The 19,328-nt window shown below is 26.2% G+C and overlaps 2 protein-coding genes across 2 annotated transcripts; one reads left to right on the top strand and one right to left on the bottom strand.

The window, feature by feature from the left end:
- The first annotated feature begins 8,766 nt into the window (after window positions 1–8,766).
- On the top strand, window positions 8,767–9,638 carry LOC127260511 (FCS-Like Zinc finger 3-like). Its single transcript, XM_051288244.1, has 2 exons — window positions 8,767–8,967; window positions 9,086–9,638. The coding sequence occupies exons 1-2, from the start codon at window positions 8,846–8,848 to the stop codon at window positions 9,264–9,266; spliced, it is 303 nt and encodes a 100-aa protein (XP_051144201.1). The 5' UTR covers window positions 8,767–8,845; the 3' UTR covers window positions 9,267–9,638.
- Window positions 9,639–14,393: 4,755 nt separating this feature from the next.
- LOC127261195 (probable serine/threonine-protein kinase PBL19) lies at window positions 14,394–18,522 on the bottom strand. The gene is made up of 4 exons (XM_051289432.1): window positions 17,722–18,522; window positions 16,288–16,548; window positions 15,999–16,121; window positions 14,394–15,135 (listed from the first exon to the last, which is right to left on the bottom strand). Exons 1-4 carry the CDS (start codon window positions 18,085–18,087, stop codon window positions 14,569–14,571), a joined length of 1,317 nt encoding a protein of 438 aa, XP_051145389.1. The 5' UTR covers window positions 18,088–18,522; the 3' UTR covers window positions 14,394–14,568.
- Window positions 18,523–19,328: the final 806 nt, after the last annotated feature.

Consider the following 19,328-nt stretch of genomic DNA (forward strand, 5'->3'; position numbering starts at 1 on the left):
AGGCAAAATGATTTTAGAAAAATAACTATCAAAATTATACCACATTAAACTAAAACTAACAATTTTAATAGGACATAAAGAAAATAAAATGTTAATTTAAATTTTTATTTAAATAATATATTTTTATTAAAAAATCATATAAATTAAATAAAAATATTTTTTAAAATAAAGATATACACGCCTATATATACTATATATATATATATATAATTTAACATTAAAATAGTCTATGGTGTACTGGGTGTGTGACTCTGTGTGTTTTAATTTGACTTGGGTAATGATTTGTACGTGATATATTTTTTAATATAAAATAATTTATTTTTTATAAAAAAATTATGAATACTGTGTAATAAAATAAATAAATTAAAATTCAATTAAAATCAAGAAAAATCGAGTATATTAGAAGTAATATTTTATATGAAAAAGAAATTATTTTTATTGAGAATAATAAAATTTATATGATAAAAAATCGGAAAAAAAATAAAAAAAATGCCCTTGGTTATATTTGTTCACGAGATATTATGTCATGTGTGACTATATTCAACTACATATTTATTGTATTTGTATTTTAATTAAAATATTTTGCTTAATATACTATTAAATTTTGATAGGCCATTTTCAATCTTTTTCAAAGTTAAACATTCTTGTACTCTAACACACATGTTGCCTGTTAATTTAAGCATGGGCTTTTTGATATTGTTGATTTCATCAATTTTATTGTTAAATAAACAGAATAATACTTCCTCGTCCATTTTCTAATATCATAAGTGATATTTATAGGCTTTTTTAGATAATTAGTTTTTTTTGTTGTAAATTGACAAAATAACCCTTTATTTTGTATATAGATATAACAAAATAAGAGTAAAAGAGTAAATTCTATGTATAAAAATAGAAAAAGGACAATCATTTTTTGAGGTTCCAAATAGTAAAGTAGGACATTAATTTGTGGACGGAGGGAGTAATATTATTGCTATTATTTTTTTAAGAATCGATTGAACATATCGTGCCTTTTGGAGTCAATTTGTAATTTAATTACACTAATTAATTACCTATTGACAGTTAACAATATACATATACACACATATTTAATTATAATTTCAAATACTCCATCCGTCCGTTACTAAATTTTTCATTTTTCATTTTAGTATGTTCAAATAAAAAAAAATTTATTATTATTTTTACAGAAAAAATAATTCTCAATTAAATACCAAAAAAACTCTACTTTTTATTTTTTACATTACTTTTTAAGGATAACATAGACATTACAGTACATTTATCACTACTGCGGAAATTTATGGACATTACATATTTGTCTAAAACATCACATGTTGTGTGTGATGTATGAAATAAAGACAAACATTGTTGTTTATAGTTATAACGTATGTTGTACTGATGTACTAAAATCAATTGTTACATGTGTTGTTAGTTATGTATTGTATTTATATTATATTAATATATATGATGCATTTTATACAATAATATTATATTTTCGATTAATATATGATGTATTGTCTATAAGATTTCAATAACATCTCCTTTCTAAAAACATGAAGAAGTTTCATATACTTTTTAAGTCATAAGCAGACTTTCCAAATTATGTGAAATTTTTTTTTTTTTTTGCCAATGATATAATAAGGAAACGATATAATATTATGATTTTAGTATTTTTAAAATTCAAATAACATATTTCTATAAAAACTTAAGGAATTTCTACTAAAAAAAATATATATATTTGAAAAAAATGTGAAAAAAAATAATAATAATAAAAAGTGGAGAGTGGAGTATTATAATAATTGTTCATCATTATTGTATCAATTTTTGGAAAAAAAATAATTTGGCAAGTTGATGACAATTAAATATCATGTCATGTGGCCATCATTCATCATCCTTCGCAATCACCAGCCATATTGATATTTATATAAATAAATAAATAATCAAAAATATTAATAAAAAAATTATATAAAGAACACACAGTTTGTTGGGCATGAAATAATATTAATAATAAAAAAAAGACAATAAAACAGGCATGTTGAAAATGAAATAGTTGATTATGATATTGCCCATTCGAAATATTCAAAGTTAGTTATAAGGCTATATTTTATTTTATTTTATTTTATTTTAATTTTTAAATACATTTTTAAGATGAGTGTAACTATTTCCATACGTCATTTTAAAATTTAAATTATTGCTCGAGAGAAAGTATATTTAAACAGTGCATTAAATAAGCGAACAAAAGGTGAAAAATATATTTATTAATGAATTAATAATAATAATAATAAAAACATATGATTATAAAAATTTAGTAAATTATTTATTCTAGAGTAATTTCAAGAAAAATATTTTGGCCCATCATTTTATACAAGTGTGTTCATTTGTTTATATCTTGGTTATATTCAGTATTTTTCACTCATACAGGAATTTTTATTAGACTGCAATTTTATTTTATTTTATTTTATTTGTGGCATTTGATTTTAATGTTGGAAAAATATAGATAAAAAAAAATAAAAATAAAAATAATTGAATGTAAATGGACGCAAAATAATTGATTATAATTATTTGGAATGTGGAAGGATTAAGTCAGGCACTTATAAAGTAGAAAATGACTTGTAATTTTTTGGGACCATTTTTTCTCCACCTTAAAAATCTTCATATTCTACAAATAAAAGTACAAATATATATATATGCACTTTTCATAATTTTAGTACTATTCAAAAATAACAATATTTTTTTTCAATAAAAACATATTGTATTAAATATCTATTTTTTATTTAATTTATTTTACAAACTTCAAATTCTAAAGTTACAAGTGTATTTGTTTTGTGAAATTGTTAAAAATAAAAAAAAATTATATGAGGTATAAAAAAATGTATAGAAAATATAAAAATAATGAATATGTATAGTATAATTTTTTTTTTGAAAAAACGTGCAGAAAAGAAAAAGATAAAAAGAAAAAAACTATATAATGTCTATGTGGATCTAATTTAATTTAACTTTATAGCTTGATAAATGGTTTGTTTAATATGCATTTCTCTTCATGATTCTTTGTTTATATCATTATTAACAAAAATATACTCCATCCGTCTCATAATAAAGTATTCATTTTTTCATTTTAGTCCGTTCCATAACAAACTATCTATTTTTTTTAGTAACTGTACTGTATATTTAACATTACAAATACCCTTACAACTTACAATATATTATACAGGTGTCATTACATTTATATCACGCATACTAATAAGGTTATTTTAGTCATTTCTATTTTATTCATACTACGTTCAAATAAAATACTAATATTTTTAAAACTACGTGCAAAAAGCAAATGGATGTTTAGTTATGGAACGGAGGAAGTATTATTTATTTACCAAAAACTTATATAAGAGAATATATTTTAGATCAAAAGGTAAATTCAAAATACAAACTAAATAAATTCAATAAAGTCTAAAAAAAAAAGTAACATGGTAAAAGACAACGAGTTAGGTGAAAGAAGAAAAAACAAAAGGTGGCAAAAAATAGAAAAATATAAAAAAGCAAAAAGCTAGCTTTATTATTATTATTATTATTTTATATTAAATTCGCGGTGTAGAAAAAAAAAAAGTAAAAAGTAAATCATGGTATTGTAAATGACGTACTATAAATTGATTAGGTTTTTTATATTTCATTTTTTACATCAGTCGTTATTTTTATCGACAATATCATCTCTAATTGAGAAAAATATTATAATAGAATGTTCTACAAAAGAAATTATATCGTAAATATATATTTTTTTTATTTTATATATAAACGATTATTTTTTTTATCAAATATTTTAATATAATTTATTTAATGAATTAGCTAGTCAAAAATACTCAAGTCTCAAACCAATTATCTAACTAAATTAACTAGCAGCTCAAAATTAATTAAAATCAACTAACAACTAATTAAACATATGCTAAAAATCAAAACACACAATCATATTAAACAAACATATTTGGATTTTAATTAATATATTTTTAAATTTAAATAATTATTTAATATAATATCCAAATCCAAATATTGATATTTTTTTTCAATATAAGGGTACGTTTTGTTTGTTTTTTTTTTTTATACATAACTCTGGTTTTTACTATTTGAACTTTTTATTTTTTAAAAATATTAATTTTTTTCTCTCGTAAAATATATCATCATACATTATTTTAATACTAAATTTAAATCAAAATTATTCCAAATCCATCAAAAGAAACACACCCTAATTTTAAGTATACAAAGATAATTAATACTCCCTACGTCCCAATACAATAATCTTGTAACTATTTTTGTCCGTTTCAAATAATAATCTTATTTCCATAAATAACCATGTCACTATATAACTATCCTTACTCTTTCATTATTATTACAGAATTGCCACTATCTTTTACACTGATACACTTACAAGGACAAAAATATCTTTTACTTGTATTTTTTACCCACTATCAATATAATATCAATATTTTCTAAATTCTGTGTCAAACACAACTAAGACTATAGTTTTGGGACGAACGAAGTATTTATTTTAAAGAAATAATCAAGCATACACAATCTAAGGTTGTGTTTCTCTTGATCATGATTTGTGAAAATTGAGTTTGAGCTGGAATTGAATTTAAATTCTAAGATAAGTTTGAAATTTTGTGTATTTTTTAAGTTTATAAATTTGGTTTGAATTTGAAAGTTTTGATATATATTAATTTGATAACTAATCACTATAATGATATAAATATGTATTAAATTAAATTAAATAAAAATTAGTAATGATGTAATTTGTGTATTAAGTTATTTTAATTAAAAATAGACTTATATTTTATTTATATATTTATATTATATAAATTATTTTTTTTTTTACAAAATAATATTTATATTGTATATATATTTTTTTATATATATATGTTAAAGTAGGAATATTTTTAATAAATAAAATATTTCATAAAATAATTATTTTATAATTAGACAAGTTAAAATAAAAATATAATATTTCCGTTCAACTTGTCTCATTTACTTTATGCGTCATTATATTTAACATTAAAAATATTTTTATATTTATATAAATTTTTGCAAAAATATTATTATAGTAGTATTATCAAATACTAATAAAAATATTTTTTTTTTTAATTTCTACTGTATTTTGATATAATAATTAATGTTGTAAAAAGAAAATGAGTGAACCTAAAAAATAATTGTTTGAATGAAATAACTTTTGAATTAATATTTAAATCAAAATTTAATGCTCTCTTTGCACAAAAATCAGTTTGGACTTTGATAAATACTTATTGAATTAAACAGATATTTTATAAAATATATTCCCTCCATTCCACATAATTTGTCCTTATTTTTTATTTTCGTCCGTCCACATAATTTGTCCATTTCTTTTTTGGAAATATAATTATACACTTTAATCTATTTTAAATTTTAAATTTTATAATTTTTTTAATCTTAATTAAACTATTTAGTTATTTTAATTTTAATCTACAATTATTTTTATTATACTATAATTATTTTTACCAATACACTTTTTAATTACTTACTAATCACATTTTACCTAAATTCTCGTATCTATATTAATAAACTCATAATACATGAGACAGAGGGATTATCAATTACTATTATTTTTAAAATTCTAAAATTCTCCAAAAAATTTTATTAAACAAAATATGTTAAAAAAAATCTTTAAAATTATTATTATTATTATTATTTTACAAAAAAAACACACGCCCACACACAATAATTTCATATTTAAAAAAATAATAATAATAGTACAAATAGTTGTGGAGAGGACAAAGACTCGAGTCTGGGCTGCACCAGTAATAATAATAGTACAAATAGTTTCATATTAAAATAATAATAATAATAATAGGGTGGCAGATCGTGGCCGTTGATCTGATTGACCTAGGGAACTGCGACTCCTCCCACATCGTAGATCGAGAAGAGAACCAACCCTATACACCTTTTTATAACCATCTCCTGCCACGTAGCGCATCTACGTAGCTGCGCTGGAGCCTTCTCCACACCTCACGTGTACCTCTACACACTTGTAAAATAAATACTAATATATTGCAAATAAACATATTCTCTTTGTGTTTTTATTAATAATATTTTATATACAAATCGATAATACTATAAAATATTGATATATTGATATAAAATTAAATATTGAATATATTTTTTATTGGGTAATTATATAACATCATGGTATTTTAATAAAAATACATAAAATGGTGTTTGTTTTATTTATTAGGTAAAATTTTTTTATTTGTACAAAATACATATAAATTGCGAGTATTATACAAATATAAAATATCTTAAATAATTTTTTTGAAATAAATAAATAATTTATCAATCAGATAACAATTTGTTTAAAAAAACTATAAAAATAAAATATTAATTAGTTATTTATTTTTTATATTAAAAAAATTATTTAAATATTTTTTTATAAAACTTTTATAATTTAAATTTTTATTTAGAATTAAATATTAGAAAAAAAAATAGCTTATGTGCAAATTTACAATAGAACAAGAAAGGTCATGCAATAAATAAATAATAAATTACAAACAAACATATTCTCTACGGGTGTTTTGTTTAGAGTTTGGATTTTGAGTTGATATTTAAATAATAAAAATTTTAAATTTGAATAATTGTATGATGTGATGTTTTGAATAAAAAATTAATTTTTAATATGATATAAAAATAAAAAATAGATATTTAATTTGATATTTTTTTTTAAAAAAAAATGCAATCCCGAACAAACACACCCTAGATTTTTTATTACTCCTTCCGTCTCAGATACTGTGTCTGCTACACTGGTATTTTAGAGGAGTATAATTAGTAGATAATTAAGAATGTATCAATGAAAATAATTATTCTATTATATAAATAATTATAAATTAAGATTAACATAACTAATTAGTTTAATTAAAATTAAAAAAATAAAATTAAAAAATTTAAAATGAGATTAAAGTGTGTAATCATTTTTTTAAAAAAGAAAGTGACATGGTACGTGGGACGGACAAAAACGGTAACGTGGACATGGTATCCGAACAGAGGGTCCTCTTATAAAGTTTACATGTTTTTATTATAGGACGTTTAATTACAAAGTTTATATTTTATTAAATACTCTATTTTTTTTACAAATACATTTACTTTACATCATATTATTACTTTTACACAAACAAATAAGGGCAAAAATATTATTATACTATTTTTAACTGCTCAAAAATATTATTATTTTTTAAACAACACGTCAAAAATAAATATAACCCTTGTAAGGAGAGAGACTCAATATTTTACATACAAATTGATAATACTATAAAATTAAATATTAAATATATTTTTTTATTCAATAAACAATGAAATAGCAGGCGGGCAGCGGGCAGCGGGCAGCGTCGTAGGGCAAGGGAGACAAGGCCCTCGGAATCCGAGCCTCGCATGGACCGATGGTCCCCAGGAAGCAGTGGGTCCCGCGTGTGCGTGATTTTTGTTGGTTTTATTATGGCGGTGGGCCCACTTTTGGTGGCCAGTGGGGCCCGGGTCTGACGTAGGGAGCGATCGGGAAAGGACAAGCCGTTGTGGGGACTCCGCTGTAATTTCTCAATTTTGCAGGGGCCGTCCTCCTTATCTTTGTGCTCTTTCCTTGGTTCACCCTTCTAGATTTTCGTTTTTGTAATTTTGCCCACATATGTTACACTCCATTTGTGCTCTCCTTGTAAGCCTGGTTTGAATATAGTATACGACAATAGTTGCTTAAATGCAATATTTCTATAAAACAAAAAATAAAAATATAATTTTACTAAAAATTATGCATAAAGATTGAAAAAAAATATAAAATAACCACAACTTAAATCAAAGAGCAAAAAGACTTTTAAAATTGCGAAATTGTATAAAATCTACCTGTAATTTTATAAAATTGCATCAAATTTTCTATATTTTTAAAATTATATTAAACTCCCTTATTATTTTTTTTTATAAATTATGCGCCTAATTTTTTCGATTGTTCTTATTTAATAGTATTTGACTTATGTGTCTCTAACTGCCTCAGAAATAATTGATTTTTTTTACAAAAAAATTAGTAATTTTGGGACTGAATATAAAATTTTTTTTAGGAGTTTAAAAATAGAGATTACGGAACTTATTCATAATTTAGGAAAATGTAAATTAAACATCATTAAATAAAAACAATAGAGAGAATTAAACATAATTTATAAAATAACGAAAAAATTTGATATAGTTTTAAAAATGCGAAGAATTTATTGCAATGTTACTTAATCACAAATGAATTTTGTGTAGTTTAATTCTTTAACATTAAAAGAGAAAAAAAAAAAGTTGAGGCATCTATAAAAGATAACCGAAAACAAAAGGGACCAAAGTGCAAAAAGGCACCATTTCACTTTCCCCGGTTTCGTACAGAAACCTCTGCTGACTGGTGGCCAGCAGATGCAATGAACGGACACCTTCAGCCGTGGGATTCAATTTCAGCCGTTGGATCAATCCCACCCATTGGATTCATTTTTTCTATCAAACCCCTCTCCCACTGCTTTACTCCGGTTTTCAATTGTTTTTATTATTATTATTATTTTTAAATATAGAAATCATATTCCAGTGGTCCCCGTCCACACTGCACCGTCGATGACCTCCGCCAGTAAAACGAGTCCCCTCAAGCCTGCGGTCATTTCCAATTGGCTGCACTCGGTGGGTCTTGGTGGACCGCACCGCACCGAATCATAACCCTCCCACCTCCCTAACTTTATATAACTGCCCTTCTTCACACGCTCTCAGATCAGTGCTTCGATTTCTCGGCCGGAGGGGCGGTTTTTGTTCTTACACCGGAGAATTTATTACAGCCATGAGATCTGCCAATTCTTACTGCTCCACCTTCGAATGCGACCGGAATCCGCCCCATTTTCTCGACTCTTGCTTCCTCTGCCGAAAGCAACTCAGCCAGAAAAGCGATATTTATATGTACAGGTAATAATTGATTTCGTTTTTTTTTTTTTTTGATTTTTTTATTTTTTCCCCTTTTCGTGGAAATTAGGGTTTCGATTTCGATTTTTGATTTTTTTTTTTTTTTTAATTACATATACAGAGGAGACACGCCGTTCTGCAGCCAGGAATGCAGACAAGAACAGATAGAAATGGACGAGGCGAATGAAAAGAGATTAAAGGTTTCGAAGAGATCGAACGCCGTTCGGACACAGAACAAGGATTCTTCCAAGGAATCCGATGCCAACAAGGCTGTAAGAACAGGCACTGTAGCAGTTGCATGAAGAATTATATATATATAGGAAAATTAAAATAAAAGAAAACGATGAAGCTGCTATATATATATATATATAATCTGCTGCAAATTCCCAGTGGCTCCGATGAACATCATGGTGGAAGCCAAGAAAGATTTTTTTTTTTTTTTGAGAAATTAGGGCTGGGATTTGATCTGTAAAGAAAACTGGTGAAGATGCGAGAAGCAAGGCTCAATCTAACAATTTTGATTTTTTTTTTTTTTTTTTTTTTTGTGTTTTTATAATATCGAATATCGATGATCTCTACTTTGTATGCTAATCTATAAAAGAATAGAAGCATATGATGAATGAAAATTACAATGTAAATCTATTTAATTTTTATTTTTAATTTTCTTTTATTTACTGTTTTTTCTCATAAAAGTTATCTAACGATTGGAGTTTTCACAATTTGGGTTCAATAATTTTACCTAAGAATTAACTATTATTGGGTTTCTTGTTTTGAATGTAATTTTTACTCTAAAAGATGGAGGAATCAAATTATCATTGTTGTTAATAAATAAATAAAATACGAATGAATAGAAATCTGCGGCAATAAAAACTGTGGGGACCGAATCTAGGAATTGGAAAATTTGCTGGGGGTCATTGTTGAAATGTAGCTTACTTTTAGGGGAAGTTTGGAAATTACTGTTTTGCATTTATGAAAAAATAATTAAACATTTTGGAAAAGTGCGAGAACCTTCCTTGAAAGTTGAAATATGAATCTTTGAGGAAAACTCTATTTAAGGAATTATTTTATTAATAAAAATTATTGTAAGTCACTTTTTATAGATGTTGTTCATTAATTAACTTTTAAGGCCATTTTCAGTTTTAACTCTAAATATGCCGTTGCTTTAATAATTTTATTTCAATTGTTCTTCAAATATTTAATTTTTTCTATTATTTTAAACAAACTTTTTATTTTTATGATTTAAAATAAAATTTTAAAAAATAAAAAAATAAAATAAAAATGGCTTTTGCAAACTCTAAATTTGATGCTGGGAATGACACTGAATTGAAGCAACTCAGCAACAAAAATGGTGTTGGAACGCCAGATATGGAGCATGGTTGGAGATAGCCTAATAGTAACAATAATTATGGAAAATTGTACTCCCTTCCTCCCAACATCATGTAATATTTTTAAATTAAAAAATATTTAATTATATTAATATATATCTCCGAATTTTATCTCGTTACATCACCTTAACAGAATAAAATAAAATAAAATATATACTTCTTTCTCGTTTACATCACACTTAAAATTCGTATCCTACTTAATACTTTTCAACTAAAATCCGTGGCCAACTTAAATGTAACGGAGGAAATAATTTTTTGTATGGGACGTGCCACGTTACTTTATTTATTTATTTTTATTTAGTACGATTGGTATTATATTATAGAGTTTTGGGAGTTAAAATTTAAAAAATAATATATTTAATATTGAATATTATGTTTTATAAGAAAAATTTGATAATGATATTTTTTAAAATATTAAATTATATTAAAATTTTACAAATATCGTGCAATAAAGCTCAAATATTTATTTGATAAAATGTACTATAAGAAAACAAAAATAAGTATTTAGTGTAAATACACAATTATTATTATTATTATTATTATTATTTATATTAATATTAAAATACTATACTGATGATATAATTTTATTATTATTATTTTTTTATTAGAAATATATTAAAAATATTTAATTATTTTAACAAAATAATTTTTTATATATATTATTCAATAATATTGATATGATACAAATAAACATATTCAACAGCTTTGTAAGGGTAGTGGAATTGGTGCAGTGATGGACTTATAAAATAAGGTCATGGACTTGCTTAATAGTCTAATTCGCAGTTATTACATAATCATTCAATGGAATATATGTATATATATATATATATTTATATCTGGAGTATATTTTTTATCCTATAAATATCAATCTACTCCCTCCGTTCTCATGTAATATGGGTGTATTACTGTAGACACGAGAATTTAGGTAAGTATAATTAGTAAGTAATTAAGAAATGTATTAGTAAAAATAATTATTATTTAATAAAAATAATTATAGATTAAGATTAAGATAAGTAAATAGTTTAATTAAAGTTAAAAAAATTATAAAATTTAAATTTTAAAATGTGATTAAAGTGCATAATTATATTTCCAAAAATAAAAAGGACAAGTTATGTGGGACGGACGAAAATAAAAAATAGGGACAAATTATGTGGGGCAGAGGGAATATTATTTTATTTTATTTTATTTTATTTTTATAGTAGTTATAGTCTCAACAAATATATATGAACATACAGGTGGTCTACTATTACAACATTTCTATTAACTCAAGTTAACTATATTTTTGTTATGTACTTTTGATGTTAACTAGTACTATGTGTTTAATTAAAAATTTTATTATGAATAATATAAATGATAAAAGAACAATTTTTTTTTTTTAAAAAAGTGATATAAATAATTATTGATATTGTATTTTGAAGTTAAAGTTAATTTATAGTATAATATAAATAATAATATTAATAATAATAATAATAATAATAATAATAATAATAATAATAATAATAATATTACAATATTTTGATGATTTTTAAGAAAAACATTTATTGAATGGTAAAAGTAAAAAATAAAAAAAAAATCGAAAACAACCTTTATTTCAACACATGTTTTGCCTTAAATGAACAATGAATTTGGTCATAGGTATTATGGTTGGAGGTTGAGTTGTATGTACATGTAATGTGGCCGGTTCCTTCATACATATTGTATTATTATTATTATTATTATTATTATTATTATTATTACCCCCTCCGTCCCAGATACCATGTCCACGTTGTCGTTTCTGTCCGTCCCACGTACCATGTTACTTTTATTTTTTGGAAAATGATTATACACTTTAATTTCATTTTAAATTTTAAATTTTGTTTTTTTATTTTAATTAAACTAATTAGTTATCTTAATCTTAATTTATAATTATTTATATTATAGGATAATTATTTTCACTAATACATTTTTAATTATCTACTAATTACACCCCTCCTAAAATACTGTGTCTACAATGTAGCAGACACGGTACCTGGGACGGAGAGAGTATTATTATTATTATTATTATTATTATTATTATTATTATTATTATTATTAGTTTAAAAATAATAAAATAAATTTATGATGTCATATTAATAGAGAGAGAATAAAGAAAATTGTTGTTCAAGTAAGGAGTTTTTACAATATCCTCAATAAAAAATACATTATTATAAAATATAATAATACTTTTATTTTACAAAATATTATAAAGTTCACTTGGTCTAAATAATACTAAATTTCTTATAAATTACTTTTATAATTTTCATTTAATTTTGTTTTACTAATTACATAATACTAGAAAATACTACACTAATGATATATTTAGTTGGTAATTCATTTTTTTTTTAGTTTTCACATTTAGTTTAAATAGTAAATTTAAAAATATAGCATTATATTTTTTTTAAAAAATGTCAAAATAAAATAAAATAAAACACCGAAGTGACAATAATACTCTCTCCGTTCCATGTAATATGGGTGTATTACTGTAGACATGAGAATTTAGGTAAAGTATAATTAGTAAGTAATTAAGAAGTGTATCAGTAAAAATAATTATAGATTAAGATAAATAAATAATTTAATTAAAATTAAGAAAATTATAAAATTTAAAATTTAAAATGTGATTAAATTGCATAATTATATTTTAAAAAATAAAAAAGACTGATTACATGGGACGAACGAATATAGAAAATAATGATAAATTATGTGGGAGGGAGCATTTGAACAATTCAAAAGAGGTGCTGTCTAATTAAATACAGTAACTGAAAGAGGTTTATTTCCACGGCAGATTTATTACAAAGTTGACTTTTGTGTGCCATAAATTCTCACCCACCCCAAAACAAACACAATAAAAGTCAAGCTCCTACAATTCACTACTTACGTGGCATCCCTGTCAACATTTATTTACGCCTCCCTCGTTCAAATTTATACTCATTATTTTTAGTTGTTGTTGAAAAATATTTTTGTTTATTTTTTAAGTAAAATATTATTATATTTTTATATATATTTTTTTATTATAAAAAGAAAAAGTAACTATTATTACTCATTTTTATTAAAAATGCGTGCTCGATCAAATGAACATATATTTGTACGATGGATAGAGTATAATTTATATCAGTACTAACTATTATCACGTGGAATAATTAGAGTAAATATAAATTTACATATTCAATTTCGTGTCGAATAAGTAAAAATAACTTTGGCTGTTTTTATTTCTGCATTGAATATATATAGGCTTCCGATATATATATATTTTATTATTATTAAAAAAGGTCATTGTTTTGTGTAAATAGGTCACGAGTGTGTTTTTTTTTAGTTTATATTTTCAAAAATGTTTTATTGTGTAGTATAATAAATTGGGTTTTTTTTTTTTTAAATATATATTTATTTTTAAGTGGTAGCATATCTAAAAGAAAGTATGAAAATACGTAGGTTTATTTTGTATTTTTTTATTTAAATATAAATAATCGTATTGCTAATATAAAAGAATAATATTGTTGAACTGTTATTTTTTATAAGCAGATAAAATATCTAAATTATATACTATATTATGTGAATGTGCATGTATACTGTACTTCTGATTATTATTCATTTCTATCATTAAAAGAAAATTTTGATTAACAAACTTATTATACACTCATCAATATTTTCCATCAATTTAAGTAACTATGAGTTTATTTTTTTTTATGGGTTTGAAAAATATTTAATTTGAGTTTGATATTAAAATAATATACGATGAGATATTTTGTGAGAAAAAATTATATTTTTTTTTAAAAAAACAAAATTCAAATAGTAGAAACTTGAAATTTTGAGTGTAAATAAACACACCAAAATATAAATAAATGAGTGTAAATCTCACATGTAATAGTTGGGGTTTGGATTGAAAATTTTGACTCAATAAGTAAACCATTTACTTAAATAAATTAGATTTAAGTCAAAATTATCAATTTAAAAATAATCCATCTAACTAGTTTAAAGTAATATTCCTGTAAACTAAATATACTTTTTAAATTTTACCAATCCAAATTATCCAATTAAAATATTAATGGCCCATTTTATATTATTCATGTTTGTTGAATATGAGATATATTCATCGACAATATTCACACAACTGCCTAAAGATTGTCCTAAAATGACAAATTCAACACAAACCAAAATCCACGATCAAATTTACACTCTCACAAAAGAACAATAAAGAAAACGTTGCTCACGTCACTTTGGGCCGGTGAATCATCATCAGCCACCGCCGGCTCGCGCCGCCGCCGACGTGTTCGCTCAGCTTCGCCAAATGGGCCATCCGCCGCCGCCTCGACTCCTCAGCTCCCCCGCGGGGCTTCTCCTCGTTTTCTTCCTCCTCGTCCTCGTCGTTGTCGACGGACATCCACATCGGGCCCGCATGGCCGTCCCCGTCCCCGTCCACGTCGTCTCGCACGATTTGTTTCAACGTCTCGACCACCTCGCTCATCCTCGGTCGATCCTTCGCGCTCTTCACAAGACAAGCGTCGGCTAGTTTCGCGATTCTACGTGCCGCGGCGAGGGAGTACTTCCCGTCGAACCTCGGATCGATTATGGTGACGAACTTTTTGCTATCGACCGGATGGTGTTTTATCCAATCGAGAAGTTTTTGCTCCGGCCGCGGCCGGTCCCTCTCCAGGGACCGTCTTCCGGTTAGTACCTCGTACAAGACTACGCCGAAACTCCATACGTCGCTCTTTGTGGTGAGGTGTCCGGTCTCGATGTAATCCGGCGCGGCGTAGCCGTACGTCCCGACAACCTTAACAAGAAATCGATTCGGATAAGAATTAGTCGCTGTCTCAGTTAATAGTTTAAGCTTATCGGAAAATGAATTATTAATTGCATTACTATATGAAATTATCATTTTTGTAACGATATTTTTTTATTCCTAAATCCATTTTTTTCGTTACTAATAATATTAGAGACGGAATTATGGATAAAATTATGTTAAATACCTGAACTTTAGAGACGGAATTATGTTAAAAATATATTATTTCTTTTTGTAGTACATACTTCCACCGTCATGTAAAAATATGGTCATTTGATTTGAACACGAGTTTTAATGTGATACTCCCTCCACCCTATTGAGAGGTTGTCGTTTACAGTTTGCATTTAGATTTTTTAATATTAGTATTATATTGAATTGTAATAGAAAAGACAAAAATCAATTTAGGGTGTGTTTGTTTGAAGGGTGTGTTTGTTTGAGTTTGTTTGAAGGATTTTGGTGGATTTCCACTATTCATCCAATTTTTTCCCCCCAAAAACATCAAATCAAACACCTATTTTTCATTTTTTATATTATACTAAAAATCAATTTTACATTCAAAACATCACATCAAACCCTATTTATATCACATCATACAACTATTCAAATTCAAAATTTTTACTATTCAAATCCCAACTCAAAATCCAAACCCCCAAACAAACACACCCTAAGTATAAAAGATTGTATTTGTATAATATATTGTAAGTAACTTTGTTTTGTGACAGACAAAAATGAAAAATGACAACCTTTTAATAGGATGAAAAAAGTACGTAGTTTAACATATTCTTTTATGTTACAAAAATGAACGTTTTTTTTTTTTTCTTATAACAGAAAGATAATTATATAATCTTACATACCGCGGTTGAGACATGAGTATGACCGGCCTCGGGGCCTTCTCTAGCAAGCCCAAAATCCGAAAGCTTTGGCTTGAATTCGTCGTCTAATAGCACATTAGACGACTTAAAATCGCGGTATATAACCTGTAATAACAATAAACAAAAAATTCATAAACAAGTAAATCGATCTCGAGCAACATTAGCCCTAAATCAATCCACGATCATCGTAGAAGTTCAGTAATAACTTTTTATTTATATTTTCTTCGCAAATTATATTCGCGTAAAATAAAATTGTGGGGACTACACTTACTTGAACCTCTAATTCTTCGTGGAGATAAGCCAAGCCCTGAGCGGCGCCAAGAGCGATTTGCAATCGACGGTCCCAAGATAGGGCCGGATACGACTTGTTGAAAAGATGATCGTCGAGGCTCTTGTTGGTCATGTACTCGTACACGAGTAGCCTTTGGATGCCCCTCTCGGCATCCACCGCGCAATACCCGATTAGCTTCACGAGATTCGGATGTTCGACGACGCCGAGAAATTGAACCTCGGCTACCCATTGCTTGTGACCCTAAGAATCATCGATCCATATGTATGTACAGTTAATGTGTGTTTCATTTTTCGATCGAACATCTAAACATAAAGACAGTGATAAATGAATTTTGGCCACGACAAAGAGGGATTTTGGAGTTACCCATGATTCAAGAAATAGACCCAAATTATAGAAATTGCATACGCAATTAGTAGCATGTAAGAAAATTATTTGGTAATGTGATTATTATCGTCCCTTTTTTTTTTTTTTTTATACTATCTCCGTCCCGGTTATTGTGTCCCTTTTACTGTAAAAAGAAGAATTTAGAACAAATATAATTAATAAATAATTAAGAATGTATTAGTGAAAATAATTATCGTATAATAAAAAATTATAAATTAAAAATTTTAAAATAAAATTAAAATGTATAAAGTAATAAAACTCTTCCACTAAAAACAAATGAAGATGATATTGAACCAATTAATTAAAAGAGCACCAAACCGTTACTAGCGATTGATATAGATTTGGCCTCCTAAATTTACTATTGTTATTATTTTATTTTATTTTATTTTAAAATTAAATTAAAGATATATATTATATTAAAAATTAATAAAGTCACTTGACAGGCATTAGAATGCTAATTAACTAATCTAACACATAAAATATAAATTATTAATATATAGTATTAGTATAAACAAATAATACAAGTATATATTAACATAAAACAAATGCACATATAAATAAATAAGACACGATACAATATATTATATAATTGATCTTAACATACTATTTATGTGTTAAGACCAATCCCTAACCCAAAATAACAAAACACTCTAATGTTATACTGAAGCAAAAAGACAAATTCTTATGTAAAAATTAGCACTGCAAGAAACAGACAGGACACAAAAATTAGATTTTTTTTTTAAAAAAAAAATAAAATAATAATGTAATCAAGATTCAAACCCTTATCTTCTTCTGCAAACAAAAAGACAAATTCCTAACTAAGAATTAATAATGCAAGAAGCAGACAAGCAGCCAGCATTCGAAAAATGACAGCTCATATCACCGAATGAAAACCCCAAATAATCTTCTGCACATCAGAGATTTAAATTAATAAATCGAATCAAATCAATGCTACTCCAGAACACGAACCCCAAATTAAACACGTACGATCTAAAAATTCGAAACCCTAATAAATCCAAATCGACAAACCTGGTATCCATCCCTGTTGAGTTTCTTGACAGCGACGACAAGAGGGTCGGCGCCATTGTTGTCGGGCTTGAGAGCTCCCTTATAGACGCAGCCAAAGCCTCCTTCCCCAATCTTGAGCAGCCTGCTGAAGTTGTTGGTCGCATGTTTCAATTCCGAGAATGTAAAAACCCTCAGGTGGTTATGGCCTTTCTCCTCGTACAGCTCCGGGATGCTGCGAGCCGACGCCGAGGACTTTGTCGCCGTCCCGTCGCTGATCTCCGATGCGCCGTAATTATTACTGATTAAATTATTGTTGTTCGAAATCGGCGCCGATTTCTGCTCTCTCCCTCGGCTTCTATCCTTGAAGTAATTATAGAAACACTTCATTTTTATTTCTCTGTGTTCTTAGCTTCCTGAATCAATAGGGTTTGAATATGGCCGCCATAGATTGAATCTTTAACCTTAAAAGAATCTCGGAAAATGAGAAACTTAAACCAAACATGGCCTTAGGATTCAAGAATTTGGGAAGAAGAAGGAATGATATGCCGATGAAGTTATTGAAAGAAAGTTTGGGTAAAAGGAAGTCTTATCTGCTCTCTCTCTCTCTCTCTATATATATATATGTGTGTGTATATTGGAAATGGAAGTGATCATGTCCTGGATTTGTTCAACCGATTGGACTCTTCTTGCATCTTCGACTTTCAACGCGTTCCAAAGATCTATAATTTACATATTTATATATGTATGTATGTATAGTTTGATCTATATATTTTTGTGCACAATTGTTGGGATTTGTGAGTGTGGACATATAACTTATTCCTTCTCTCTCTAAAATGGTGGGGTTACAAAAAAAAAAAAAGTCTTTGAAACTGGTTGGGAAAGGGTTTGGGGTTGCGTGGAATGGTTGGGATTCTTGTAAGCTCCCGGGAGTTCGAAGCCAGGTGAGATCTGGGCCGTGAGATTTCTCGACATCTAACGGTGGGGATTCATTCGGGTTCTGGCACGGAAATTTATTTATTATTATTTTAATTGTGAAAAAAGATGTGGCTTTGATTTCATAGTATAGTACGAAGAGAGAGAGAATTTTGTTAGGATATGTGTTATGTGTTTTCTAGAATGATTATTGTCCCAACAAGTTGACATTGTAAGTAATCATTCATAGCGTTACATATATAGACATATTATTTATTTATTTTTTGTTCTGTTTATTTTATAATAATATTAATATATATATATATATATAAATATTATAGTTAAATTTCAGGGCTATTATTGTCAAGTTCCACAACTGCCTGCTGTTCAAGTAATTTATTTTTAACCCAAAGTGATATATATATATTTAAAAATATGACGGTGTGACATAAATTATTATTATTATTTTTAGGAAATACACGTAATCTTAAAAAAAATAAAATAAAATACAGACAAGCACATTGATTTTAAAGCTTGCCAATCAGTATTCAAAAGAGTTTGGCAGTGATTGTCCAAATAATTGATTAATTTAATAATAAGTGTTATAATTATTGATTAATTATTAAGTTTTAGGGCTTTAAATAATTTAGGTCACGTACCCAATAGGGAATGAATGTGACAGAAGCCACACAAGTCGTTTTATTTATTTTTAATAA

Source organism: Andrographis paniculata, unplaced genomic scaffold, assembly GCF_009805555.1.
Source record: "Andrographis paniculata isolate CXL003 unplaced genomic scaffold, ASM980555v1 Contig62END, whole genome shotgun sequence".
Classification (NCBI taxonomy): Eukaryota; Viridiplantae; Streptophyta; class Magnoliopsida; order Lamiales; family Acanthaceae; genus Andrographis; species Andrographis paniculata.

Bases quoted from the DNA above. Each gene is read 5' to 3' on its own strand.
- LOC127261195 (XM_051289432.1), bottom strand. From the start codon at position 18,087: ATGAAGTGTTTCTATAATTACTTCAAGGATAGAAGCCGAGGGAGAGAG. The intron at 16,122-16,287 runs GTAAGTGTAGTC...TTGTTATTACAG, and splicing joins ACGAAGAATTAGAGGTTCAA to GTTATATACCGCGATTTTAA. The intron at 15,136-15,998 runs GTATGTAAGATT...TTTCTTGTTAAG, and splicing joins ATACTCATGTCTCAACCGCG to GTTGTCGGGACGTACGGCTA.
- LOC127260511 (XM_051288244.1), top strand. From the start codon at position 8,846: ATGAGATCTGCCAATTCTTACTGCTCCACCTTCGAATGCGACCGGAAT. The intron at 8,968-9,085 runs GTAATAATTGAT...TTACATATACAG, and splicing joins AGCGATATTTATATGTACAG to AGGAGACACGCCGTTCTGCA.